The following is a 27457-nucleotide window of genomic DNA, read 5'->3' on the forward strand; positions in this document are numbered from 1 at the left end:
CCGTACCGTGCCCCAGGACCTTTCACGGGTAAAGTCTAGTTCCTTTGACCAGTGTGAGTGCAACCGTACCACGTCTAGGTGCAGCACGCTTGCCGTCCATGGCCCGTTTGGGAGAGGTGGGCTTTAGTAAAGCACGTTTGCACATGTACGAGCACGAGCGTGCGCACGTGTACGAGCACGAGGCCTACGGCGGTTCTGAGGTCATTTCCTGTGCGCCTGTTGGGACATAGAAAAAAGAAGGAGGGACCATGCGCGGACATTTCAAACAATGGCGGCGAAAGGTTCACGTTGGTGTGATGCAGAGGTGGAGTGTTTACTGCAGATTTGCATCACACCGAAGCCGTCTTGCATAACGTCCTGAACCAAAACGTCAGACACGATGCTACTTCTTTTTATTAGAAGAATTTTTATTTCATATTTCCCAGACCACTCGTTATGATTCACGGAGGGTTACAGTGAAAAATATAAGCGGCAAATCAAACAGCGTGAGCCAAAGGAGCAGCGTTCAAGAATGGGAATTTATTTTAGCATCGGACGTAGTGAAGTAGGACAGGTTCAAGAGTGTACACGGCATTATTTAAAAAAACAAAACATCCGTATAGACCTCCCTACACAACACAGTCTCACACCCAACGCGTCAAAAACTGACGCCAAAGGCCCCTGACCAAGCGTCACTTTTTGACGCGTTGGGTGTGAGACTGCATTGCCCTACACAGCCTTTAGCCTGACACATGAGCATACCGGAAAAAGCACAATAATACACTTTAGTTTATACAAATGGCAGGGGACGGCCATTTTGTCCACTGACCTTTGACCAAGCCCTGTACTTAATGGACTCTACATTAGAAAACGACGTGATAGAAACAGTAGAAATCAATATAATTGCATTAGGACTGCATAGATTTTCACACACACAGGGTAATAAACAGTGCATACGTATTTAGAGTAAATACTGGCTGATTCTGCCTATTGATTAGGGCACATCCATTAAAGTTAGATTTGACATTCATACACGACATAGACACGTTATGGTTGGATAACAAAAGGTTGTTAAACGGACACTGTCACTTGTGTTTTATCACTTCCATCTAACGCGGCGTACACCGCAAGCTGTCACAGCTGGGAACGGAAAGTTAATACTTGCAAAATATGTGCATTCTGAAAACGAAAAAGAGGAAGAGGAAGATGTTTTTCGTCTTCTTTTTTTTCCGTGTCGGTCACTTGAGACGGGGTGGGGGGGGGGCTCTGGGGTAAAAATAGCCAGGCAGTGACAGCAATGCCAGGAAAGTGAAATAACTAATAAGCACGTTACATGAAAATTAGAATAGGGGGACTAATTTGATGGGTTTGTTATTTTAAGTGCGTTTGAAATGTAAGAGCACGGGTCAGAGTTGCTCGCCATGGCATTTTTATATATTTCAGTGGGCTCGGGGGCAACGATAGTGCTGCTTACTGCAGTGGGATGACACTAGCGGTCATTATAGTGAGCATGTCATGTGCAGTCTGAGTTGTAGCTTGTGAAAAATGGGCTGATACGTGTTGCAAAATGTGTGACTTTCGTACATGACTGTGTCTCAATTCACCACCTGTAACAACTTTAAGCTGCTAAACAGAAAGGCAAAGTGTGTTTACATATGTTACATACGTTAGCAGGACTTTAACATACCGGTGACTGCAAACACTACATGGGGTGAGGTGTCACATGCTCCAGCTCATAAAAGACTTTTGGAATATCCTGAAACTAAACTAAACTAGCAATTTCAGTCAAAAGCAACTGGACTTGGTTATTTGTCTAGGACAGGTGTGGGCAATTCCCACTGTCCTGCATGTTTCAGGTTTCTCCCTACCCTAACACACCTGAGTCTAACAATAATCAAACTGTGACGAGCATCAGCTGCTTGATAACAAGCAAATCCTTAGACTCAGGTGTGTTGGAGCAGAGAGAAACCTAAAACATGCAGGACAGTGGCCCTCCAGGACCGTGATTGCCCACCCCTGGTCTAGGAAGACGTTTCACCTCTCATCCAAGAGGCTTCATCAGTTCATCTACGCATCTGACCAGGCTGGGACTGGACCAGGACCAGGACCAGGACCAGGCTGGGACTGGTCCGACCCGCCGACTGAAATTGCTTTGGGGATAACGATGACCTCGACAACTGAGAACATTCACAGGCCTAAATGGAAATTAATGCAGAAATGAATTCTTATATCAAAAATGGATTAAATGACTATGTGTAATGTAAAATGAGTTGCTCATAATGATAAACCCGGCAGTTCCCCTGAGATCTACGAAGATATTTTAGCATCTTTAGCTCCTTAGGCATTCAGACCAAACAGTTCTGGGGGCTCCCCCGAGACCTGCACACCTTTAGGGCTTTCTCTCTGTTTGCATTCCTACCAGAGCTGAAGTGACGTAAGCCAGTTAGTCTAGCCTAGTTAGCCTCTGCCAGCCAGCCTGTCCATCTCCAGTGTCGGCTGCTGACCACTGAGTGGCAGGGAATAAGTCAGAGGAAGTGTTAGACCCAGTGCTGCTGCTGGACACCAGCCCATGCATGAAAGTGCATGAAAGTATGGTGGAACTAGCAGACTAGCTAGCTAATTAGCAGATGGCACTTCCTCTTGTGCTGGGAGCGTACCAGATCGAGGAGCGTGAAAAGTCCCCCACAAGGATGGTCTAAGAATTAAAACCATGCCTAATTCTGCAGTGCTCACACAATGAAAAGGGGTAAAAGAGCAAAAATGGCGCTTTGAAATGCTCTTCAAATGTGATCAAATGTTTTCTTGCTTGTGGTAAGCTAGTCTGGGAACAAGGCCATCTTTTATTTGCCTTTGCAGATGCATCCGGTCTCCCTCTTCTTTGGATTTCCAGCCCATCTGGGACAATCCCAACCTTTTAACGTATAAGAGGAGGGTTTCAGACCATCACTGACAACTCGTGGAGGCTTCTACCTTAACATAGAATATGTGATGATCCTTTTTGGCTCGTGCAGCCTTGTGCCAGGGACACTACAGCAGCTGAAGTGCTATTTTAAATTTTCAAATGACAAAAACAACCACACAGACATTGATTCCACACCGTCACAGCTCATCTCTATACAATACACAGTCGTCTGATTATATTTGTCCAGCGCTCAGCAACACGTCTCATGTTTCATCGGTCTGGTTGGTTGTAGGTCGATCAAAGCGCGAGCCTAACTTGCATTTTTGACTCGTTCTGGTGATGTCAGGCTACCGGTAGTCGGCTCTTCTTCATCATTTTACATTCACATGAAATTAATCAGGGAAATCATTTGAAAGTTGGTTAAAAGGTTCCTACAGAAATAAAGCTGCAGCTGATCTGATTATTAGCATCCTCTAAGTTATTGTTCTGGATTTAAGCCCCCAAACTTGACAGTTTCGGTTCACCATTCGCATCAGTTTCATTTTCAGCCACAGCAGATGGCTATTTTTAGTAACAACAAAAAAGGTCCTTAAAAATCTCACTTGATCTGCAAACCACCAACAGAGCCAGACACTTCCCTGGTGGGGTGGAGAGCACAGCAGCTAAACGCAGAGTGAATATTGGACTTACAACTATCAGGTGGCCAAAAACAAGACTTGGTCCATGATTTGCTAATTTGTTAGCCGTATCAACTGTTCGTGTTGCCGTTGCAGTGCCCCCTGGTGGCCAAAGCAATTGGTTGAGGTTTAAGTGAGATCACCAAGTCAATGTGATGTGATATGGCGCTCTTTAGCAAGGGCTCTTCTCCTCCGTTCTCACTGTGATCTTGATTTTCCTCTCCTGCTGGATGTCTGCGAGGAAAGAAAAAGAGAAATGGTTCAAAACAGTTGGGAGAAACAGTGGCTAGCAAAGGTTTTTCAACATTTATGAATAAAGACCAATCGGAGTAAAGTAGTAAGATGGACAATAATTGAGCCCACATCCGTTGTGATTTAGGGCGCACTCACACTGTCCTTGCACACCGCGCCCCGTGCTTTAGGGTACTTGTCCCCCCTCCCTCTCCCCCGCGCCCCAGCCCCGTTTGTACTCACACTGCCAGGGCCTCGCGCAAATGCTTCTTGCTGTCCATACGTCATCATGCCGTAACACGTCACACGCATTGATCGCGTGTGTGTGGCTTTGTTTACAAATCTTTCCGTAGACCTTGGGGTCTGAACCTTTCACCGCCATTGTTGTTGTTGTTAAATGTCCGCGCATGGTCCGTCGTTCTATTTTCTATGTCCGAACAGGCGAACATCTACCTCTACCGCCGTAGGGCTCGTGCTCGTACACGTGCGCACGCTCGTGCTCGTACTTTTGCAAACAGCTCTGCTAAAGCCCACCTCTTTCAAGCGGGCCATGGACGGCCCACTGTCCGCAGTTATGCGCGGAACGGGTGCACTCACACTGCTTAAACGTACTAGGCTTTAGCTGAAAAAATGGTTTTGGCCTGGTACAGAAGGACAGTGTGAGTGCGCCCTTACACACTGAATCTTTGGATGCGTCCACAGAACCAGAAGTGAAATGAATATGGACCATGCGGTGGAAGATACCATGATCCATAAAACTATAGAAATGGGATTTGACCTGTACGACACCCGCGAGCGAAGGACGAAGGAAAGAAAGACGCATGAGGACTTGTGAACTGATGCTTACTGTCTGTTTCGGAGTCTCTGGCGGTCTCTGTCTCCACAGATGTCCTCTTCCTCTTATGGCCCTGGATGCTTTCTTGTTTTGACACACTCCCCTTCTCGTCCTGCTCCTCTGAGCTGCTTCCTGTCTCAGCTGGTGTTGACGATGACTGTGAGGAGACAGAGGGAAGCACAAGGTCTCACAATAGGAAGCAACCCTCATAGTATTTTTGCATGCTAACATGGCCTCAACTGTATCTGCTTTGCTGGCTTGAATAACCTTACCTTGCCCCTCGATGATAAGGATTCTTGCAGAGCAGTAGTCAGAGTCACTGTTACAGAAACAGGGCACCAGTAAGTATTTTTCACCTGTGCACGGTACATATATGGGTGAACGCACACAGACAAGTATGAATCCAAGCTCTTCACCTGGTCGTAATGATATGGTGAGGACAGGCACCTTCTTCCCGGTGCTTTGGTCTGTCTTTCCATTCACCGCCTCTTTCTGCTCCTGCTCTTTGATTACCTGCTGTGACGAGAACATCAGACCATGAATCCTGCTCACTGCCCACTCTTTACCATCACCCCCATGCCTTTTAATCTTATTTGCAAAAAGTAAGAAGGAAATTTTGTGAGAAAATCGGAGCAGCGGGGGGCGGTGTTGCAGTTGCTTTACCGCACCGTTGTGACGAAAAGAGAGCTGAGGAAGGCAAAGCTCTCGATCTACCGCTCAGACTTCGTTCCTACCCTCACCTGTGGTCATGAAAGCTGGGACATGACCGAAAGAACGAGGTCGCGGGTACAAGCGGCCGAAATGGGTTTTCTCAGGAGGGGGGCTGGAGTCTCCCTTAGAGAGAGGGGGAGAAGTTCAGCATCCGTGAGGAACTTGGAGTAGAGCCGCTGCTCCTTTGTGTTGAAATGAGCCAGTTGAGGCGGTTCAGGATCATCTGGTAAGGATGAACCCTGGACGCCTCCCTAGGGAGGTGTTCCAGGCACGTCCAGCTGGGAGGAGGCCTCGGGGAAGACCCAGGACCAGGTGGAGAGATTATATCTCCACACTTGCCAGGGAACGCCTCAGGATCCCCCAGTTAGAGCTGGTTAATGTGGCCCAGGAAAGGGAAGTTTGGGGTCCCCTGCTAGAGCTGCTGCCCCCCCGACCCGATCCCAGATAAGTGGTTGAAGATGAGTGAGTGTGTGTGTGTGAAAATTACCTTGTGCTCGTGTTCACTGGTAGAATCTTCCTCTTGTTGTTTGACTGGTGGGGTAGAGGAAGGTACGACAGGAGAAGGTGATGATACCGGTCTGTGTGCCGATGGATTTGCCTTCCCATCCTTGTCAGGGCTCCTCTGTCCACCTTGTAAGGCTAAGGGTGAATCCTCTCTTTGCGATGGGCTGGGTTTGGACTTTCCTCGATCCGATAGGTCTAAAGGCCCTTCGTACGTCTCTCTAACCTCTCCAGAGACCCTCTCAGTCTTGCACGGTTGGGTTTCCTTTTTCTCCTGTGGCTTAGTTACACTCTCCACATGCTCTGACAGACTTCTCAACCTGAACACAACAGTTTGCTCTTTGGCGGGGGGTTGAGGGGTTCTCTGCTTGTGCCAGGGAGACGCCAAAACCTGTCTTCTAGAGCTGGCATGTTGGTTAGTTGGGATCAGGTTGGGAAAGCGTGGCACGTTTGGTTTGGGAGTAGGTTGCATCACCATGCTGGTCCCTGGAGCAGTTGCGGTAACCCAGTCAGAGGATTCAGAAAAGGGCCAGGGGAGGGTAACAGGGCTGCCCTTGGTTGGTTGAGGACGGCAGGGGACGGGAGCATGGAGGACATGTATGCTGGGACTCACTTCTCCACCGGTTGAGGATGAAGAGTTCTTAAGGAGGAGAGCTTGAGGAGGGATGGAGGAACGCTGGTCCAGTCCGTTAACACTCTGAGCTCTAAGTTATGAGAAACAGAGGCCAGACAGATAGAAAGAGGTTAAAATGTCTGTACCACAGTGTTGGGCAGTAATGCATTAATTAGTAACAGTAATATGATGACTTTTTCAGTAACAAGTAGTGTAACGCTGTGTTCTCCCAAAGTGAGTTTTTGCCTTTGCGAAATCCGTGCACCGGAGAGGAGAAGGGACTGAGGGCGCACTCACATTGTCCTTTCGCACCGGGCCAAAACAAGTTTTTCGGGTAGAGCCTAGTGTGTTTGACCAGTGTGAGTGCAACCGCTCCGCGCATAACTGCGGCCAGTTGGACGTCCACAGCCTGTTTGAGAGAGGTGGGCTTTTGTAAAGCACGTTTGCACATGTAAGAGCAGGAGCGTGCGCACGTGTACGAGCATGAGCACGAGCACGAGCACAACGACTAGGGCCGCTCTCACGTCATTTTATGTGCGCTTGTCCGACATAGAAAAAAAAAAAGACGGACCATGCGCGGACATTTAACAACAACAATGGTGGTGAAAGGTTCACGTTGGTGTGATGCGGAGGTGGAGTGTTTACTGCAGATTTGGTCGATGAAAATATTCAAAAACAGTCGACAAGACGCACAAAAACTCAGAGGTCTATGGAAAGATTTGTTAACAAAGCCACGCATCGCCATGACGTCATCAATGCGTGTGACGTGTTACGGCGTGATGACGTATAGGCAGCAAGTAGCATTTGCCGAGGCCCAGGTAGTGTGAGTACAAACGGGCCTGGAGGGGGGGACAAGGACCCTAAAGCACGGGGCACGGGACGGAGGCACAGTGTGAGTGCGCCCTAAGATACCAACATTTCTTTCCGTCATCAACTATGGCTGTAATAACCACTATTGCTGCTTTGTACCTGTTGTGGGAGTCCAAGACACGGTATGTCTGATGAACAAACGCCTACAGATGGTCCTCCAACAGAGTGCTACAGGAATAAGTTCTAAAACCTGGAAGTAAGTAAGCATTTTTACACTCGTCTCGCCTCATCTCGAGGTCAATGGGTTAATACCAGGCTAATAGGTTTTAACATTTGGGATAAAGTGCACATGTGTAGTTTGTTTATAGCCTAATGGTATCTGTTTACTTCTGATGTTTGCATTTACACTTCACCAGAAAAGATGTAGGCATTAAAACTTTAGTTCGCCAAAGAGCTTTTTTCCTGCAATAATGCAATACCAGTGGAAAACCCCCATTGACTCTTTGTCCAGGGCACCACGGTGATGTTAACAAAAACACGCCATCCCTGCGGCGCCCCATTATTATCCAACATCAGGGGATCAGGGACGTCAGAGGAAGAATCTCAACACCTCACATGTTAAAGTTAACACTCAATTTCGCATCATTTGTGTCTTTGCATTGACTTTACGTGTGAACGCAGCATTAGCATGTGTCTTTCTTCTTTGGCTCCCAAAGCGATTTTGTTTTTATCTGTGTTTAAATTTTGGCGCACATTCAATCACTTTTCCATACGTCCACACTCATATACTGGCACAACAGCCCACTTGGTCTCACCTCCTCTCCCCAACACGGGCTCCACTCGGTTCAGTCTTCCAGGACAGAGGCTTGTACGACTCCTGTTATAGTGGAGAAGTGCAGAAAGTGGCTCTCCATTATCACATGAATTAAAGATATCGCAGTTCTATAGTTTACAGTTTTACATTTTGACAAACAACAAATAAAGATCCACACCACTCTCATTTATGTGCACTAAATATGAAGCTACAGCCAGGAGATGGATAGCGTAGCTTAGCATTAAGACCAGAAACTAGGGACACTGGCTCCGTCCAATGGTCTTTTGAGGATTCAACAAAACTAAATCATAACACTTATAAGTAAGTGAGCTTTAGACGTGCTAGTGGTTGTTTTTTTTCTAACCTTTGGACAGAACCAGGCTCGCCGTTTTCCCCCGTTTCCGCTCATGTAGAATCTTTTTAGAAGCTATATTTAAAAATATATATATATATATCTTTACACCCACGGGGCGTTTTGAGGGCTACATAGTGAAAGTATTACTTTTCCATAGAAAAATATATTTAGTCTGAATTCTTTTGAGGGGTTTCTGTTTCCATTGTAGCAGCCAATAGCTTTGGGCGTTGCGGGTTGCCAGGGTTGTCTGTTGTTGGGTGCAGCTACTGTAGGCTGGCACCGGGTGAAATGGAGTTTGCCGACCATGCAGCTTCTTCTTTGTCCCAGCAGCTGAGTGAGCGGAGACGGGCGACAACCAGAGTCACTATAGGCCGAGCATTCACTCCATGGACTGAGAGAAAGGAGAGGAACGCCATTCAAACGCACGCCCACATGGCTACGCTTCTCCTTCATGCTAACATCACTTTCATCTGCACTTAGCTGAAACGGCTAACGCTAACGGCTAACGCTAACTGTCAGTCAAACTCCTCTAATCCTTGTTTTGATGCTGTGGTTTTCTGGAGGGGACGGGTTCAAACAGGCTCAAACAGACTCCGGGCTCCTGGAGCTACTGGGCCGGGTCTGACCAACCTGGCAACCCAACTGCTGGAGTTGTTTTTTGTTGTTGCAACTACGATCTTGAGACACTAGACGGCGGTGTTCTGCTCATTCTCCATATTCAACCTTTAACTAAGCTAACTGTCACCTGGCTAGAGCCTCATATGTAACACACAGCTATGAGAGCGTTGTTGATCTTCTAACCCAATCCTCCGCATGAAAGCAAACATTATCATATGTTAGACTATGTATTTCGATTGAGAAATTATTCAAATGTTTATGCTTATGAGAGGGAGCTGATTGAGAAGGTTACCATGCAGCTTCTGGTCATCCCTCTCAACTGTCTGTGTTCGTTCTCTGTGTGAACAGGAACACAAACATGGAGTGATGTGAGAACGAGAGCAGGAGGATCATCAGACACACAAGCAAACACCTGTCCTGCGTCCAGCTCTCCCTCACCCTCACCTTCAGTTCTCTTGTCCGCCTCAGTTTTCACTGCAACGTCGCCATCTGCTGGCTGATGACCGGCCCTGCTGGTTGCCGCGGTGACAAGGGCCACGGGACCAGAGGAGGGCGAGAGGTCGGGGGAGCTGTTTGGTTTGACCTCTGTCATGGTGCTGCTGTTGGACGAGTGGTCACTGTGACCTCTGCCACACACACACACACACACACACGCACACACACACACACACACACATTGCTTTATGAGAAATTGACAGGCAGACGATAATCAACAGGTGGGAGCTGACATGGAGATCCTTTTTAAATGTAATGGTTGTTGTTGTAATGGTAATGGTCATAGAAACGAAATGTGTTGGTATATAAGTTACATTTTTTCCAATTTTCCATATTTGCCACACAAAAATACACAAACTGTGGTTACTAACGATGCACCAATTGCAATATTGATGTTTATAATAATAGAAATACTGATGTTTTTGTGTTGTTTATTTCGTTTTTGTTGTTATTTATCAGGGAAACAAAGAAATCTTCATTAAAAAAAAAAACCCAGAGCATTAATAAGTCATTTAACCCTTCATTACGCTGTCTTTAAAGAACCATATGATTTGAGGCAGCCTGTAGCTCTCATGGTAGAGCGTGTGCCCCATATAGGCTGAGTGGTTGGCAGTGACCTGGGTTTGAATCCGACCTGTGGCCCTTTGCTATTCAAGATTCAAGATTCAAGAATCTTTATTTGTCCCGAGGGAAATGATTGTGCAACAGTTTCAACACAAAGATGAAAGGATCAGAGTGACAATAAGCTAACATCAAAATAAAGCTAACGTAAAATAAATCAAACAATAACTAAATGTGACAGAGTGCAACAGACATGTGGTTAAACGTAGGTTTATGCAATATACAACGATACGCAGCGTGCAGTTTAGCAGCATGTTAAAATAAAATAAGTACAAACTAAAGAAGAGATAAGGAGCGATAAGTGATAACAGTGTTAAAAATATGTATCATCCCCTCTCTTTCCACTTAAAATGATATTTTAAAACTGCTTCAAAAGCCTTTTAACACAACATTATGCCAGTGCAAAACTGATGCAACTGGTGAGTATCATCTTTGCCTGTAGGTCGGCCCAATACTGGTACCAGTGCGTCCCCGGTGGTTGCACATTTGCCGCATTGACTACTTTTGAGAAGACTAATAACAGAAATGCTCATGCACATTGAGAAAAACGTCGTTTAGAGCTTCCTCTGCGTAGACGTTGACTCAGCCCGAAGCTTTCTGAGAGAACAGCATGTACTCACTCGAGCGCTCTGAAATTCCTGAGCTCCTCTCTGAGTCTCTTGTTCTCCCTCTTCAGGTTGTTCATCTCTCCCGCTACAACACAGACACGACCACAAGTCACGGTCAGAGCATCGAACGACACAGCTGCCGTCAAAATGGGTTTTTAGTGGAAAGGAAAATCATGATCGAAGGTTGCGAATAGGCAAAGAAGAGGTAAGAAATGAATGGAAAGAGTGAAGGTTTTAGTACAGATGCAGGGCCGACCCCAGAGAAGATGTTGGGTGGTAAGTGTCTTCTTTGACGGGGGCTTGGTGCGGCCAAGGGAGGGAAGATATTTTTGTGGGTCGGCCCCATGCAGAATTTAAGCAAAGTGGCGAACTAAAGCTAATGATGCTTACATGTTCTGTTCTGTAAGATAACGCAGTATTGAACATGTGTACGAGCACGAGGCCTACGGCGGCTCTGAGGTCATTTCCTGTGCGCCTGTTAGTACATAGAAAAAAGAAGGAGGGACCATGCACGGACATTTAAAACAATGGCGGTTAAAGGTTCACGTTGGTGTGATGTGGAGGTGGAGTGTTTACTGCAGATTTGGTCGATGAAAAGATTCAAAAACTGTCGACAAGACGCACAAAAACTCTGAGGTCTACGGAAAGATCTGGAAACTAAGCCACGCATCGCCATGACGTCATCAATGCGTGTGACGTGTTACGGCGTGATGACGTATAGGCAGCAAGAAGCATTCTCCGAGGCCCAGGTAGTATAAAAAGCCCGGGGCACGGTATGGACGCACAGTGTGAGTGTGCCCTTGGTGTCATTTTGAGCAGTATTAGTGGTTAAAAAAAGTTAGCTAATCAGTGTTAGCCATGTCCAGCTGTTAGCGTCTGTAAGCGATTCTCCGTTAATAGTTCATACACCAAAAAACTGTCTTGATGGCTTATTTATTTTGTTTGTAAATGCTGAAATAAACCATGGGATGATTTTGCAGCGGAATTACACTTTAAAGCATCAAACCAAAAACACTCATTGACTTTGGGACGCCGGGATCGGGACTGGAAGTGCAAAACTGCTTACTCACCTCAAGGTTTTAGGGCTCATTCCTGCAGCACTCTAATAATGTAGGGGCTTATAGTTTAGGTGATTAAAGAAACAAGGACGGAAACGCAGAATTCAGATTAAAAAAGGCTCTAACGCAGATTCTCTAGGACCCTCTAGGACTATGTCTAAGTTCCCAAACTAGCCGCCCCCCTCCACCACACTGTAACTGTAGTTTAAACAACGTCTTACACACACATGTGAAAAAATTCCCGGATGCTGAGGCCTGTTAGGTTACTGGGTTTGCGAAACCCTGCAAACCCTGTGATGCAAGATAGCGAAGAAATGTGACAAAGCAGACAAGGATCACTGATCGGAGAGTCAGACATAAGCAGAATACCCATTAGAGAGATGTGCTGGAGGGTCTGCATTTGCGAGGCTTCGAATTCCTGCTGTCGTCGTTTGGCTACTTCCTGAGTTACTGTACATCTGTCACACAGCCCCGCCCTCAACCTACGCAGGCAGCAGGGACATCAGAGACATCAGATACATCAGAGACACACCTGACTGACGGGAAAACACTCATAACCCAGTGAAGTTAGACACAGTTTTGATTATCCGTTAATATTCTTTTTTATTTACAAACTTAAAGGTTGAATATGTAGAATCTTCATTAAAAGCTATATATTTAAAATTTTGGGTTGGGTTTGACAATGACTTTCTGTCACATTCTGTTTCCATGGTAGCAGCCAATAGCGTTGGGCGTTGCCGGTTGCCAGGGTTGACTGTTGTTGGGTGCAGCTACTGCTTATTTGTCCCAGCAGCTGAGTGAGCGGAGACAGGCAACAACCAGAGTCACTATAGGCCGAGCATTCACTCCATGGACTGAGAGAAAGGAGAGAAACGCCATTCAAACGCACGCCCACATGGCTACGCTGCTCCTTGATGCTAACATCACTTTCATCTGTACTTAGCTGGAACGGCTAATGCTAACGATTAACGCTAACTGTCAGTCAAACTCCTCTAATCCTTGTTTTTATGGTGAGATTTTCTGGAGGGGACGGGTTCAAACAGGCTCAAACAGACTCCGGGCTCCTGGAGCTACTGAGCCGGGTCTGACCAACCTGGCAACCCCACTGCTGGACTTATTTTTTGTTGTTGCGACGACGATCTTCAGACACTAGATGGCGGTGTTCTGCTAATTCTGCATATTCAACCTTTAATGCAACACACACACTGAATATACTGTATGTATGACCAGTACTTTATTATTATTATTTTTTATCCAATTTTGCCAAATTAAAATTTAACTTAATTTGCAGCAACATGCATTTCCTAGTTTTGCAGCCACACACACACACACACACACACACACACACACACACACGCACACGCACACGCACACGCACACGCACACGCAAACACACACAAAATGTAAACCATAGTACCTGTTCTCCAGTGTCTTGATGTTCTCGATGAGTAACCTCTGCTGTTCTTTCATCTGCTGGTTTTTGGTGAAAAGTTCCTCCATTCGCTTGGTATCACTATTTACACACACACACACACACACGCAAACACACACACACACGCGCACACACACACACACACAGAGTCAAAAACATCAGTCTTTCTTTGATTAGTGAGATACAGTTCAATATTTCGTCTTTTCACACACATGTTGTATGATTCCAGTACTTTATTCCATTTCCTGTTAGTCTCAAAGGTGTCGCTGTATTTCCATATCAGCCTCTACTAATTCCCTCCTCTATAAAAGTACAGATGCATAATTGACTAAATGTATCATGTCCAAGTCCATGTTCAGAACTGAGGAGATGACAGTGGACTACACACACACAGTCTCCCAGGGCACGGGCTGTCAATGTGAATAGGTGAATGCATCAGTCATTGCGGCAGAACAATGTTTTAATGGTGATGAGATGACGTCACTTGCTTCTACAGCATTTGAAGTTGACTCAGAGTCCTTGAACTAACACCGAGTTTATCAAGAACCTAAAATAACCCCACTCCTTTGCCAGTTTTTTACATTTTTATCACCAGTTCTGAGGAGAAATGAAACAAAGATCGTGTGACTCAGCACCAGACTGAATGACTTGTTGCAACAAGAGCTTCCTTACGAGCTAACCATGACACGGACGAACCCAGGCCCCGGTGCAGGTGCAGGACCAGCGTGTCTGCCTTCCCGCCCGCCTGGTCTACAAAGACTTTGGGGGCCTGTGCTCGGCTCCCACGGCGGCTCAACGTGTGTGTGTATAGCTAAACTTGAATATCTCGTCAGTGTTGTCTGAACACGATCATGTCGAGGAGAAGCCACTCACCAGCCCTTCTTGTTGGACAGCTCTTGGATTTTCACCTGCCACCCTGGAAGTCAGGATAACAACACAGCTGGTTATAATTACTGCCAATGATACGGGGCACCGGGGTACCAGGGTACCGGGGTACCAGGGTACCGGGGCACCGGGGTGCCGGGGTACTGGGGTACCGGGGTACCAGGGTACCGGGGCACCGGGGCACCGGGGTACCACGGCTGCGCTACAACGTTCCTCTTTCTTTCCGTTCTCATGATTTCCACTCACCCTCCATTTCTCGCTCGTGGACCTCCCGCAGTTTAAGAAGTAGGGTGTTGAAGCACTCCATTGCAACGGTGATCTGCTTCGACTCAGCGTCCTTCTGTGCGACAAGAGAGACAGAAGGTGTTTTTCACGCTTTTGATGGATTTAATTCAATTGTGTTGAATGCTTTTAAAACACAAATCTCCATGACGTTAAGATCCTTCACACACCTCAGTTCCTACACTTTATTAGGCATTAAAACTTCAAACTTCCCCTCATTTAAAGGTGTAAACATAGCGTAGCGTTATCAAGAATTTGGGGTGTTATAGCCTGAGGACTGTGTTGTTGTGAGGACGTACAGCGGCGCGCGCGCCGTGCCAGTGCTGCACTTTCACGAGCCGCCCCTTTTTAATATATTTAGACTTTGACAACACGTTTCCATTGTAGCAGCCAATAGCGTTGGGCGTTGCCGGTTGCCAGGGTTGACTGTTGTTGGATGCAGCTACTGCTTCTTTGTCCCAGCAGCTGAGTGAGCGGAGACGGGCAACAACCAGAGTCACTATAGGCCGAGCATTCACTCCATGGACTGAGAGAAAGGAGAGGAACGGCATTCAAACGCACGCCCACATGGCTACGCTTCTCCTTGATCGGTACGCTAACTTTCATCTTCACTTAGCTGGAATGGCTAACGCTAACGGCTAACGCTAACTGTCAGTCAAACTCCTCTAATACTTGTTTTTAATTGTGCAATTCAATTGTGTTGAATGCTTTTAAAACCCAAATCTCCACGACGTTAAGACCCTTCACACACCTCAGTTCTTACACTTTTATTAGGCATTAAAACTTCAAACTTCCCCTCATTCAAAGGTGCAAACCTAGCGTAGCGCTATCCAGAATTTGGGCGTTATAGCCTTAGGACTGTGTTGTTGTGAGGACGTACAGCACCGCGCCGTGCTGGTGCTGGTGCTGCACTTTCACGAGCCGCCCCTTTTTAATATATTTAGACTTTGACAACACGTTTCCATTGTAGCAGCCAATAGCGTTGGGCGTTGCCGGTTGCCAGGGTTGACTGTTGTTGGATGCAGCTACTGCTTCTTTGTCCCAGCAGCTGAGTGAGCGGAGACGGGCAATAACCAGAGTCACTATAGGCCGAGCATTCACTCCATGGACTGAGAGAAAGGAGAGAAACGCCATTCAAACGCACGCCCACATGGCTACGCTTCTCCTTGATCGGTAGGCTAACTTTCATCTTCACTTAGCTGGAACTGCTAAAGCTAACGGCTAACGCTAACTGTCAGTCAAACTCCTCTAATACTTGTTTTTAATGGTGCAATTCAATTGTGTTGAATGCTTTTAAAACCCAAATCTCCATGACGTTAAGATCCTTCACACACCTCAGTTCTTACACTTTTATTCAGTATTGAAACTTCAAACTTCCCCTCATTTAAAGGTGTAAACATAGCGTAGCGCTATCAAGAATTTGGGCGTTATAGCCTGAGGACTGTGTTGTCTTGAGGACGTACAGCACCGCGCGCGCCGTGCCGGTGCTGCGCTTTCACGAGCCGCCCCCTTTCACACACATGTGGGAGCGAATTGAGCTGTTATATCGAGGGTGATTGAAACTAGCTAGACTGGTCCGGCGAGATCCAGAACCTAAGCCTGCAGTTTGAGTTTCAGCTAAATAAAAATGCAGCTTTAACAGTGTGTGCATGTGTGCGCATATACGTGCACCGCAGATGTCAGAGCAGTAACAGAACAAGAGCATTGGTGGATTGAAAGTCTCAGTGCAAACAGGTGAGCTTTTAGCATTTTGGTGTCACTTTGGCTCTGATTTCACTCGCTCACTCACTCACTCACTCACATGATCACCTATTAGCACAAACGCAGACACTGAATACTGCTCAGCGTTTTGTGGATCAGGCTCTCTCGACGTGTCAGGATATGTCAGGCGAGCGGCTGTTCAGGTCACCTCAGCAGAGCAAGAAAAGACCTGTCTGCCTTAATGCGCCTGCTCTGCTGCCTCCAGATCGTTATTCAAACCCACACACACACACACACACACACACACACACACACACAAGTTGTCACTGCGTCCAACAGTTGTTGCTGCGTAGTCCCAGCCTATTTTATCACTACTGACACCACTGTATGACAGCAGACGCCTTACCTCACTCAAACAAACAGTCTCTCTGCACAAAAAAGCCAAAAAAGGATAAAAAACACTTCTACCGAATCTGCAAGACTCTTCAAAAACATCATTTTTGAAGTTTCCATCATTTTAAACATTTTAGATTTGCTTGTTTTGTGCATAACAGTCTCTGTAGTCTTGCTCTACCACCGCTAAATGCACTTATAAGGAAAGGGACTCTGGGGGGTCTGAGCACCGGGGCTTGTGACAGAGGAGACCGGGAGATCCCACACAGGCGCACCGCGTACGGGAGGAATGTGGTGTCTCTTGCAGGGGGGGACATTTGGAACAGTCTGCCCTCCACGATAAAGGGACGCCCCACTTTTGCTTTTAAAAGACAATTAAATGGCTAAAAATCGAACCAAAAGTGCGACCACTAAATGAACAATACTCTTTATTCCATTGTTGTATCCTGTCTGGGCCTGGTGTCCTTCTGAGTGTGTAATGGATTGTGCTGTGTGTCCTGTCTCTGCTATGTGTTTATTTTACCTATTTATTTTCTGTCTCTTCTTAATTTTTACATCATTTTTAATTTTAAGGATGCAAATTAGCAGTTTATCTATAATCCGGCATGTTTACAAAGATGTTATATGGATGTTCACTAATGTGCACTGTCCCTATCTTAAAAATAAAGCATTATTATTATTATTGTTATTATTCTGGATGCTGCACGACGACAGTATGGACAGATTCAGGCCGTGTAGATAACACACTGGCTGCGTGTATCTCACTGCTGCAGATTTTAACGTGAGCCTCTCTCAAACGCCTCCCATCCGCCGGGACGTTCGTCATTTGCTCGAAACCAAACTTGAGTCGTGAGCGGACGGTTGTCTTGGCGTTGGGACTTCGTTCACTGCTGTCGCACGGCCTCGGCTGAGGTCGTTCTGAACACACGGGCCTCTCAGGTTCTATAAAGATGTCATCGGAGGCTGTTGGCGGAGCTGAGCGGCTCCTCGTTGGAGGCTAATTAAAATGTGACAGGAAGGACCGTCGGTGGAGAACGACGCCGAGGAAACTCTCCTGTCACTCATTTAACTGTGACGACCGCAGAAAGATGGTGACTGAGAGAATACGGCGCTTTTATGGGAATAACGCTAAATGGAGAATGGCACGCGGCCTCTTATAGTTGTGTATGAGCTCCACCCTGCACACACACACACGCGCACGCACACACACACACACAATGTCCTCAATATGATCCCTGAGCAAATGTAACAGTGGTTCGCTCAATTTCAAAGTGTGTTTGTGTGATTAATACCTCGTCTTTTAAGTGAAAATCACCTCTATATATATTTAAATACACTTTATGCTGTGTTCCCGAGTACCTTTTATACCATTGTGTGAAGAAAATGAAGTAACAGGCCTTGAAATTCCCACACAAACCCTCACACACACACAAACTCTCCAGTATAATGAAATGCATGAAAGGCCCGATAAGGCTGTGATCATTTCCTGTGTGTGTGTGTGTGTGTGTGTGTGTGTGTGTGTGTGTGTCAGTCGCTGCCCTCACTCCCAGCCACACATACCTGCACCTACTCCGGCCACCTGTCAGACGATCTATTCCGGCCCCTGGGCAACAAGTCAGAGCTTAATCGATAGGTACTCACCTCACACAGTCCTGGACTCCTTAAGCCGTTCACTCGCTCAGACTTCAGAGATGGACGGACCGATACGGAGGGAGAGAAAGCTCGATAATGACGAGAAAGAGAGGAGAATGAGGTGAGGGAGAACGCCCCACACCCTCCCATCTCTCATCTCTCCACCCCAGAAAACCGGTCGGAGCTGTCGTCCCCTTAAGGAACACAAACACTGAGGCCTGGGCAAGTTCTTCCTTGATATTCCTGTTCTGCTGAAATCCCACATAACCGGCTTAACCGGTCCCATAAAGCCCTGCGGGGATAGAGGGACAAAAAACGATTGGGAAACACAAACGCGCGGTGCAGAAGCATGCAAGGGTTCGTTGAAATGAGAAGTTAGAGAGAGAGAGAGAGAGAGGGAAAGAGAGTTGATATGATTTTGTTGTATCTGATTGCATGATATTCTTAAATGCACTTCAGATATCGGCATGATTCAGAACTCTAAGAGCACAGGAACTGAACAAATAGCATAAAAGACTCACTATGTGACGACCGCGTGGATGTTTGACCCAGAGGTTGTGATCACACTGTGTTCATTAATGCAATAAAGGCATCGTCTTGCATTCTGTCTTTGTATATACAGCATATATAGACAGCTGTGTGTGTGTGTGCGCGTGTGTGTGTGTGTGTGTGTGTGTGTGCAGCTGCAGGGCGTGGCGGGCTGCGGTACTGGTATGTAAATTCGGCTGGAAACAACAGACAATAGCGGCGACATGCCTGTTGTCTCTGCAGACATAGCGCACGCTCGACGCGAAGAAGAACGCCGTTTCCTGATTCCTGAACCAGATTCCTCACAACTGGCCCGACGGGGCCGAGGCGGCATCTACATCATCGCCCCTTTCTCCTCCCTTCAACAGGGCCAATCCCCGCGGCCACAGGTACCGTAAACGTCTCCACCTGTGAGAGGACGCGGCGTGAACTCGTGTCCCCAGGGCGTGTTCAGAGGGGTCAAACTGATCTCTCTTTTCATGCACCCGGGGCATGGAATGAGCTCAAAGACATTGTTGCTTTGGAAGTGACTTCTTTGAGCACGCTAACACTTACAAACTGTCCCGAAGGTATGTTGCTCTTTTACATCATCCTTCACTCGGGTTGAATCTACAACTGGTATCACTGGTAAGGTGGTAACCTGTCTTATTTAGTATTTACATCGTGTTGCTTTTATATATTTCATGTGTTTTAACCACAGACTGTGTAAAAAATGGACGTAGCATCTCCGTCAGGGTCCGTTCTCTCAACTCGATCCAGTCGTATTCGTCTCTGGGAGCCGCCATCTTGGCTCTTTGACTCCGCCTCATTTCCTCTGACCAATAAAGGGCATCAAGAGCATTCAATAAGCTTTATTTATCCCGAGGGAAGTTGTGCAACAGTTTCAATACAAAGATGGGAAAGGGTCAGAGTAACGATAAGCTAACGTGAATCCAATAAAAATAAAGCTAGCATCAAATAAATCGAACAATTAAATAAATGTGACAGAGTGCAACAGACATTGTGGTTAAACGATGTGACATGTGACGTTGGGGGGATGGAGACACGTCCGTCTGGCTGACGTTTACTGAATTAGCAACATTAGCACCACCACCCGGGAGCTAGGCTAACACAACAGGTCACTAGATAAACAGGAGTGGGAGACAGATTACACGGCTCCTGGAGTCAAGTGCAGCCAGCGTTTATGATTTAAACTGATATTAAACACAGTAACAAGCCCATAGACTGTAAAACAGCGACCCTCACGGCCTGAATCCTCCCACTGCTCCAGATTAGCATCTAGTGTTTGTGTCATCGCAAGTCATGGTGCAAGTGCGGCTATTTAATTAGCATTACAGAGCTAACACGTTGTGTTCCTAAACCATCTGCTGGTTCAGTCGATCGAAGATCAAACCATCTTGTCACTTATGGAAACACAACCACACAAATAACCTCAGTCCAGGAGGAGATGACAGAGTTAGCATGCTAATGATGCTAATCCTGACAACTAGGCTCCGGGGAGAAGTGAAGGCCAGAGGCTAGCTGTCACTCAAGAGGCCACACCCTTAATTATTCATAAACTTTAACCTCCAAAAAAATAAAAACTAGCCTGGTACAAAAAAATTCACCCCCCTCAGTGTTGCCATGGAGATCTGACCTAAACATACAGATTACAATGTTATTTTGTACCTTAAACAGGTTTAATGATGCTGTGTAAACTGTTCACACTTCACAAACAATGACTACAAAAGGTAGTAGTAGGCGACTCGGCTGGGAACCGTAGGGTCGCCGGTTCGAGTCCCTGTGTGGCCCATGAATGGAGTGTGGACTGGTGGCTGGAGAGATGCAAGTTCATCTCCTGGGCACTGCAGAGGTGCTGTTGAGGAAAGCACCGAACCCCCAACCTTTCAGGGTGCCGATCCACTGGCAGCCCCCTCGCTCTGACATCATGTATATAGATCCTGTCTGTGCATGTGTGTGTGTTCTGGGCCTGTGTGTGTGTGTGTGTGTGTGTGTGTGTGTGTGTGTGTGTGTGTGTGTGTGTGTGTGTGTGTGTGTAACCTGAATAATAGCATAGTGAAAATTTTAATTTCGGGATTAATAAAGTAATAATTCGAAATTGTATTCATTCAAAGAGATGCACACTAACCTCAGAGACACACATAACAACTACAAAGAAGCAAGATGACCACGCAGAGAAACATGACGGACCTCCTGCAGCCCGCCGACCTTTATAACCCCGTGTCTGAGAGCAGAGACCAGAAGGAGGTCACGCAGGTACAGTACTGGGGCACGCCTGCCCACATATACCCTCATAAGTCAGTGACCCTGAGGTCTGATCTAACGTTATTGGTGTTATATGGTCACATTCTCCGGTTGTGTCAGATTTGCAGCATCTAAACATCTCCTCCACTGATGCCAGTTAAGTTGGCTTGATTTGACTGCATCACATAATAATGCAATGTTTGATTTCCTCCACTAGAGGGCCCAGTTGAACCTCGAAGCAGAGACAGGATCAACATGGTTCTGGTGAGAGCAGGATGTTTTTTCCAGGCCCTTCAGTTCATGACGACCCAGAACTCGATTGTAATGAACGACTCCTCACAGAAGCCGTTTGGGTGGTTTGGGAAGTCGAGCAGGCGACATGAGTGGAGTGCGTACAGGACGATGCAGGGGTGAAAGGTCAAGCATGTCCCCTTTTTCCTCTTTGGCAGAGACTCCTCACTTCCTAGCTTTCCTCTCAGGGCGCACTCACACTGTCCTTCCGTCCCGTGCCCCGGGCTTTAGGGTCCTTGCCCCCCCCTCCAGGCCCGTTTGTACTCACACTACCTGGGCCTCGCGCAAATGCTTCTTGCTGCCTATACGTCATCACGCCGTAACACGTCACACGCATTGATGACGTCATGGCGATGCGTGGCTTTGTTTCCAGATCTTTCCGTAGACCTCTGAGTTTTTGTGCGTCTTGTCGACTGTTTTTGAATCTTTTCATCGACCAAATCTGCAGTAAACACTCCACCTCCGCATCACACCAACGTGAACCTTTCACCGCCATTGTTTGAAATGTCCGTGCATGGTCCCTCCTTCTTTCTATGTCCGAACAGGCGCACATAAAGGACGTCAGAACCGCCGTAGGCCTCGTGCTCGTACTCATACACATGCGCACGTTCATGCTCGTACATGTGCAAACATGCTTTACAAAAGCCCACCTCTCTCAGACGGGCCGTGGACTTATGCGCGGAGCGGGTGCACTCACACTGCTCAAACGCACTAGGCGTTAGCTGGCCCGGGGCGGAAGGACAGTGTGAGTGCGCCCTCAGAGGTCAAGCTGAACGTATTGAGAGTCTGATAAAACGATGGGAATGGTGCAAACATTATGCAAACATTACGCGCGGCACCTAAGAGTTAATCCACTTCTATTTTAAGGACACCGAGCAGTTGGTTGTGTAACTGTTTCTGCAAAGTTTAGCTTCCAAGTAAATGGGAATGCACTGTTTATTTTCCATCCAGTGTTCGGTTGTGCAGTCATGAACTGATACGGGTGAAGTGTGGTGCGCCTCAGAGTAGCTGGTTCCCATTCAACACAGCCAATCCGAGAGGAACATGAGTAACGTGAACAAACAGAAAGCTACCGCCACACAATCCTATCAGAATGTGTGTATTTTACAGGGTGAGTCTGTCTCAAGGGCTTACGGGTACAATAACACGGAGCATAGCTGCGAGCGTATGAATGTGGGTGTGTGAGAGCGCGGAAGTGTGTTTGCCTGTCTGGGTTGATGCATTCAGTGAAATCATGGAGTAACGTGGTGTTTACGGTCACTGATGCGTATCAAATATAACATTTACGGGGAAAGAAATCGAACCAAAGCTATTGAACGGACACAACAGTGGGCACCGAGTCACATTCGCCTTTAAAAAGATATATAGTAATAATAATACTACACACGCAAGCCTCTCCTTTGCTACTCTTTGCTTTCTGTGCAGGATGAAATTGAAGCAGTGTGCATGTGTGTCATGGATTATGGGGATTATCATCTATAGACGTGATGCTGCCTCACACGGGAACATCTAGACCAGGGTGGGCAAGCACGGTCCTGGACAGCCACTGTCCTGCATGTCTGAGGTTTCTCTCTGCTCCAACACACCTGAGTCTAATGATGTGCTCGTGATCAAGCAGCTGATGCTTGAAACAGTTTGTAATGTTGTGAGAAGGATGTACAGAAACCAACATGCCAAACAAACGCTGAACAAGGTGTCTCTGGGAGGAGAGCCACGCCGACTGAGCTGCAGGAGAGAGTTAAGAGCACCCAGACTCTCACAGCCCAGGTGATGCCAACGCTACTGACGACCCTGCTGATGTCAGAGGGGGAGAGGAGAGAGAGATGAGAGAGAGGAGAGGCAGGGGAGGGTCGTCACAGCTCAGGTGGTGCCAATGCTTCTGACGACCCTGCTGATGTCAGAGGGAGAGGGAGAGAGAGAGAGGGAGAGAGAGAGAGAGAGAGAGAGAGAGAGAGAGAGAGGGGGGGGGGGAGAGAGGAGAGGAGGAGAGAGAGAGCAGGGAGGGTCGTCACAGCTCAGGTGGTGCCAATGGTGGTGATGACCCTGCTGATGTCAGAGAGAGAGAGAGGGAGAGAGCAGGGGGGGTCGTCACACACACACACACACACAACACACACACACACACCACACACACACACACAACACACACACACACACACACACTCAAACTCAGATATCCCAGTGGTAGATTATTAGATTAGATCCGTCCCAGTGATCATCTCCTGGATTGAAGGAGTGACCCTGAGACTGATCACTTATTACATCACTACTACACGAGTGTGTGCAGATTGCAGAGTTGCCGTTGACTCTCTCTCTCTCTCTCTCTCTCTCTCTCTCTCTCTCTCTCCTCTCTCTCTCTCTCTCTCTCTCTCTCTCTCTGGGTCAGCACAGTTACAGGGCGCTGTAAGTTACGACACACCCGTGGGCTGCAGGAATTTGAACCGTCCTCAGACTTGTTATGATGTTCGTGGCCCCTCTCTCACTTGTTATGATGTTCATCCACCCCCCACCTCCCCCCCCACCCACCACCACCCTTCCTTCTCCTCCTGCTCTCCTCTCCTCTCCTTCACCTCTTATTTATGATCATTACCTTGACCTGCACCAACCATCACTAAAACACTCACAGGCTTGTAAATCACCTCTCTCTCCTCTCTCTCTCTCTCTCTCTCTCTCTCTCTCTCTCTCTCTCTCTCTCTCTCTCTCTCTCTCTCTCCTCTCTCTCCTCTCTCTCTCCTCTCTCTCTCTCTCTCCTCTCTCTCTCTTCTCTCACTCTCTCTCTCTCTCTCTCTCTCTCTCTCTCTCTCTCTCTCTCTCTCTCTCCTCTCTGTTACATAAACAGCATATAAACAGATCTGTCGGGGAGGCGACGGGCCTAAGAGGGGCTCTAATCACCACACACGCAGACATCGTCCACTGTTGCTCTGGGAATAAAGTAGGAAACGTTTTGGATGTTTTGTTCGCTTTCACTTAATCGACGGTTTCTCGAACAATAACATGGATGCTTTGATTGTCTGTGGTTTTCAGGGGAAGCGTTCCCAAAGGGAGTGTGTGTCTCAGTAAAGTACAGAGTCTGGGCCCCGGCACGACTGCTGGCCTGTTCTTACTCCAGTGATTAATAAATCATGTAGGCCCGATGCTTAAATCACACTTCAGCTCGTCCAGAGTGACACACGGGGGGCAGAGCGTCGTAAATAACTGTTGTATGTAGGAGGTTCAGTGCCTTGCTCAAGGGCACACAAACTGGATGCATTACTGGTGAAGGACTCACCGGCCTTAACTGACATATGTCAACTCTCCATGAGAGCTTTGTTACGATGCATCGTCAAATCCAACTCTTATCATTGTTATTATTATTTTCTTGTGTGTGTGTGTGTGTGTGTGTGTGCGTGTGTGTGTGTGTGTGTGTGTGTGTGTGTGTGCAGGGACAAACAAGAAATACTGCCATTAATTAGCTGAAGACGTGAGTACAACTCGACAGATGTATTGGTTGATAGTGGCCTCAGGGGCGCAGATCCAACGTCAGGGTTGGGGGTCGAACCTGCGACTCACACCGTGTCAACATAGATCACGACGTGGTAGAGGCTCACCGTGTCATTCAAACAGTACTGCACAGGGGACTCAGTTACTGTGCTTACCTTTCCAACAGCGCATCACTGCTTAATAATAATATTAGTAATAATAATAAGAGTAAATCAGAATCATCTGGGGACAGAAGAAATGATCAAAGCAGTACGGCAAATTAATAAAAACGTAAAGAAAAGACTCTAAGTGTCAAATTAAAATGAACAATAATAAAAAATGTGTCTAAGTCAAAAGTCTGTTTCTTATATTATGGTTTTAAAAACAGAAATGAGTTAAATTGAAGATGGAAAGTGAAATAAATCAAATTCTAGTTGAAAGTGAACGGGCCAACGCACATGGAGAGTGTCCATGCATAGCTAAACAAGACACACACACACACACACACACACACACACACACAGACACACACACGCACACACACAGATAAGACATCAAAGCCACGGGCAGATTTACAAGACACCGCAGAGGGCCTTTAAAAAATACTGCTGCACTAATGTTTACGCAGCTCTCTCCATGTCAGGCACTAGGGGGAGGAGAGCACGGCGGAGCAGCGCCACACCACACACACTGGGAATTAATGGCTGCCTGTGAACGTGACGGAGCGTTTGCAGGGAGGCCTTGTGAGAGCTGTAAACGGTCCACGGTGTAAATCTCCCCTGCTTAGCGAGGCCCGCCGGGGGCTTTGACAGGTGCACTCTGGGAGCCTTTGACTGGGAACACAGAGGTGGGCAGTGAGTGGGCAGAGGAGCGTGGGTGGTGTGCAAAGCTGGAGTGAACCACACTGTGAGAAAGATGTGCACTGCTCCCAGTAGGCGCACAGCTCAGGGGCAGGGCAGGTGGCTTTTGCGGAAGTGTCCATCAAACAGCTTATATGTATAATGTACTTTATACAAACTCCAGCTCACAGTGGGCAGAATTTAAAAACTGGGACAAAGTTTCGTGACAAACTCAATATTTACTAAAAACTAAATAAAAAAGACTGTTTTTTTCATGTTTTTGTGATGTTTTTTATCTTTTTTTAGTAATTTTCTCATGTTTTTGTGGTGTTTTCATCTGTTTTTAGTCATTTTGTCACATTTTTGTGGTGTTTTCATCTGTTTTTAGTCGTTTTGTCACGTTTTTGAGGTGTTTTGCGTCTTTTTTTAGTAATTTTGACACGTTTTCGTGATGTTTTCATCCGTTTTGAGTTGTTTTCTCACATTTTTTTGGTGTTTTGCGTCTGTTTTAAGTCGTTTTTTCACTTTTTGTGGTGTTTTCATCTGTTTTTAGTAATTTTGTCATGTTTTTGTGGTGTTTTCATCTGTTTTTAGTCGTTTTGTCATGTTTTTGTGGTGTTTTGCGTCTTTTTTTAGTAAGTTTGTCACGTTTTTGTGGTGTTTTCATCTGTTATTAGTCGTTTTTTTCACTTTTTTGTGGTGTTTTCATCTGTTTTTAGTCATTTTTTTCACTTTTTTGTGGTGTTTTCATCTTTCTTTACTAAAAAAGAAGAAAATAAAAAAAGTGTAAATGTGCATGTGTTCTTTATCTCCAGATGTGTAACGTTGAACCTTTCCAGTGCAGGTCCTTGTTCTTGTCCTGGTGTTTCTTCTGTTAGCTCTTTACCTTCAGACACAGATCATCTGTTTGTCACCGTGGCTGTAACCAAAGAATCAGCCTCCCACCGCTGCTGAAAGCTCCTGTCCTCCATCTTTCTTTGGGTCGTTTTTGGGGAGGGGTGGATTCAGTGTGTCTGCAGAGACTGGTAGCATGGATGCTCATGTTTGCTAACAGAAAAGTAGACGTGTATGTGCTTTATACTCGCGGGCCAGCTCTCAGAGAACCTTGATATGATCTTGCGGGCCAAATATAATTACACCACGGGCCAGATTTGGCCCACGGGCCTGAGTTTGACACCCCTGTTATACACTGTCTAGCTCCAAATACTGACACCTGCTCATTTGGATTATTTATGCTAAAGTACAAAAAAAAAGACCATCCCAGCACCGATATGAACCGGCTCCATCTGAAATAAAGGTGTGCAGTGTCGCTATGCCAACCAGATACCTCCCCAGATAAGCATGTGTGTGTGTGTGTGTGTGTGTGTGTTTGTGCACATTCTTGCAGTATTAAAAGTTCACCATTTCCACCCCGTGCATGTGTCTGAGCGGGTGCGCACGTGTCGCTAAACCTCGGTCATTGGACTCGCAGGAGACGCAGCGGAGCTTTGATGAGAGGGTGGAGCTCCCGTGATGTGTGGCTACTCCAGAAATGTCTGCTGGACCCATGCCCATGTTTAGATACACACTATAGGGTAGCCCGGGAGACACACATACACACACGCACACACACACACACACACACAGACAAAAGTTTTTTTTTTTATCCTCCCTAAAGTCCGAGTCACAGGTCAGAAAATCCTTTTTTGAACACTAGCGATAGTAAATAGTAATTATATTTAGCCAGTGTTCGGTTCATTGATGAACGACGCATCGCCATGACGTCATCAATGCGCGTGACGTGTTACGGCGTGATGACGTATAGGCAGCAAGAAGCATTCTCCGAGGCCCAGGTAGTGTGAGTACAAACGGGCCTGGAGGGGGGGACAAGGACCCTAAAGCACGGGGCACGGGACGGACGCACAGTGGGAGGGCGCTCTGCCGTCTGAGTCTGCCGTCACGGG

The 27457-nt window shown here is 46.8% G+C and overlaps 1 protein-coding gene across 2 annotated transcripts; it reads right to left on the minus strand.

The window, feature by feature from the left end:
• Positions 1-728: 728 nt before the first annotated feature.
• Positions 729-18259, minus strand: rbbp8l (retinoblastoma binding protein 8-like). Of its 2 annotated transcripts, none has more exons than XM_083920741.1 (14): positions 18163-18259; positions 14392-14485; positions 14134-14176; positions 13246-13341; positions 12198-12310; positions 10783-10855; positions 9491-9672; positions 9339-9382; positions 8075-8136; positions 5823-6540; positions 5041-5137; positions 4897-4943; positions 4637-4781; positions 729-3792 (listed from the first exon to the last, which is right to left on the minus strand). In XM_083920741.1, exons 2-14 carry the CDS (start codon positions 14450-14452, stop codon positions 3731-3733), a joined length of 1743 nt encoding a protein of 580 aa, XP_083776867.1. In that variant the 5' UTR covers positions 14453-14485; positions 18163-18259; the 3' UTR covers positions 729-3730. The 2 variants fall into 2 exon arrangements, with proteins under 2 accessions (XP_083776867.1, XP_083776866.1); XM_083920740.1 differs by having other exon boundaries at positions 5041-5140.
• Positions 18260-27457: the final 9198 nt, after the last annotated feature.

The sequence above is a fragment of the Echiichthys vipera genome (genome assembly GCF_963691815.1).
Source record: "Echiichthys vipera genome assembly, chromosome: 9".
Classification (NCBI taxonomy): domain Eukaryota; kingdom Metazoa; phylum Chordata; class Actinopteri; order Perciformes; family Trachinidae; genus Echiichthys; species Echiichthys vipera.

What these genes read in the sequence shown, in the direction of transcription:
- rbbp8l (XM_083920740.1), bottom strand. Translation starts at nt 14,452, where the DNA reads ATGGAGTGCTTCAACACCCTACTTCTTAAACTGCGGGAGGTCCACGAG. An exon ending in GGATGACCAGAAGCTGCATG is followed by an intron (nt 8,137 to 9,338) that starts GTAACCTTCTCA and finishes CCACTATAACAG; the next exon opens with GAGTCGTACAAGCCTCTGTC. An exon ending in CACCATATCATTACGACCAG is followed by an intron (nt 4,944 to 5,040) that starts GTGAAGAGCTTG and finishes TTTCTGTAACAG; the next exon opens with TGACTCTGACTACTGCTCTG.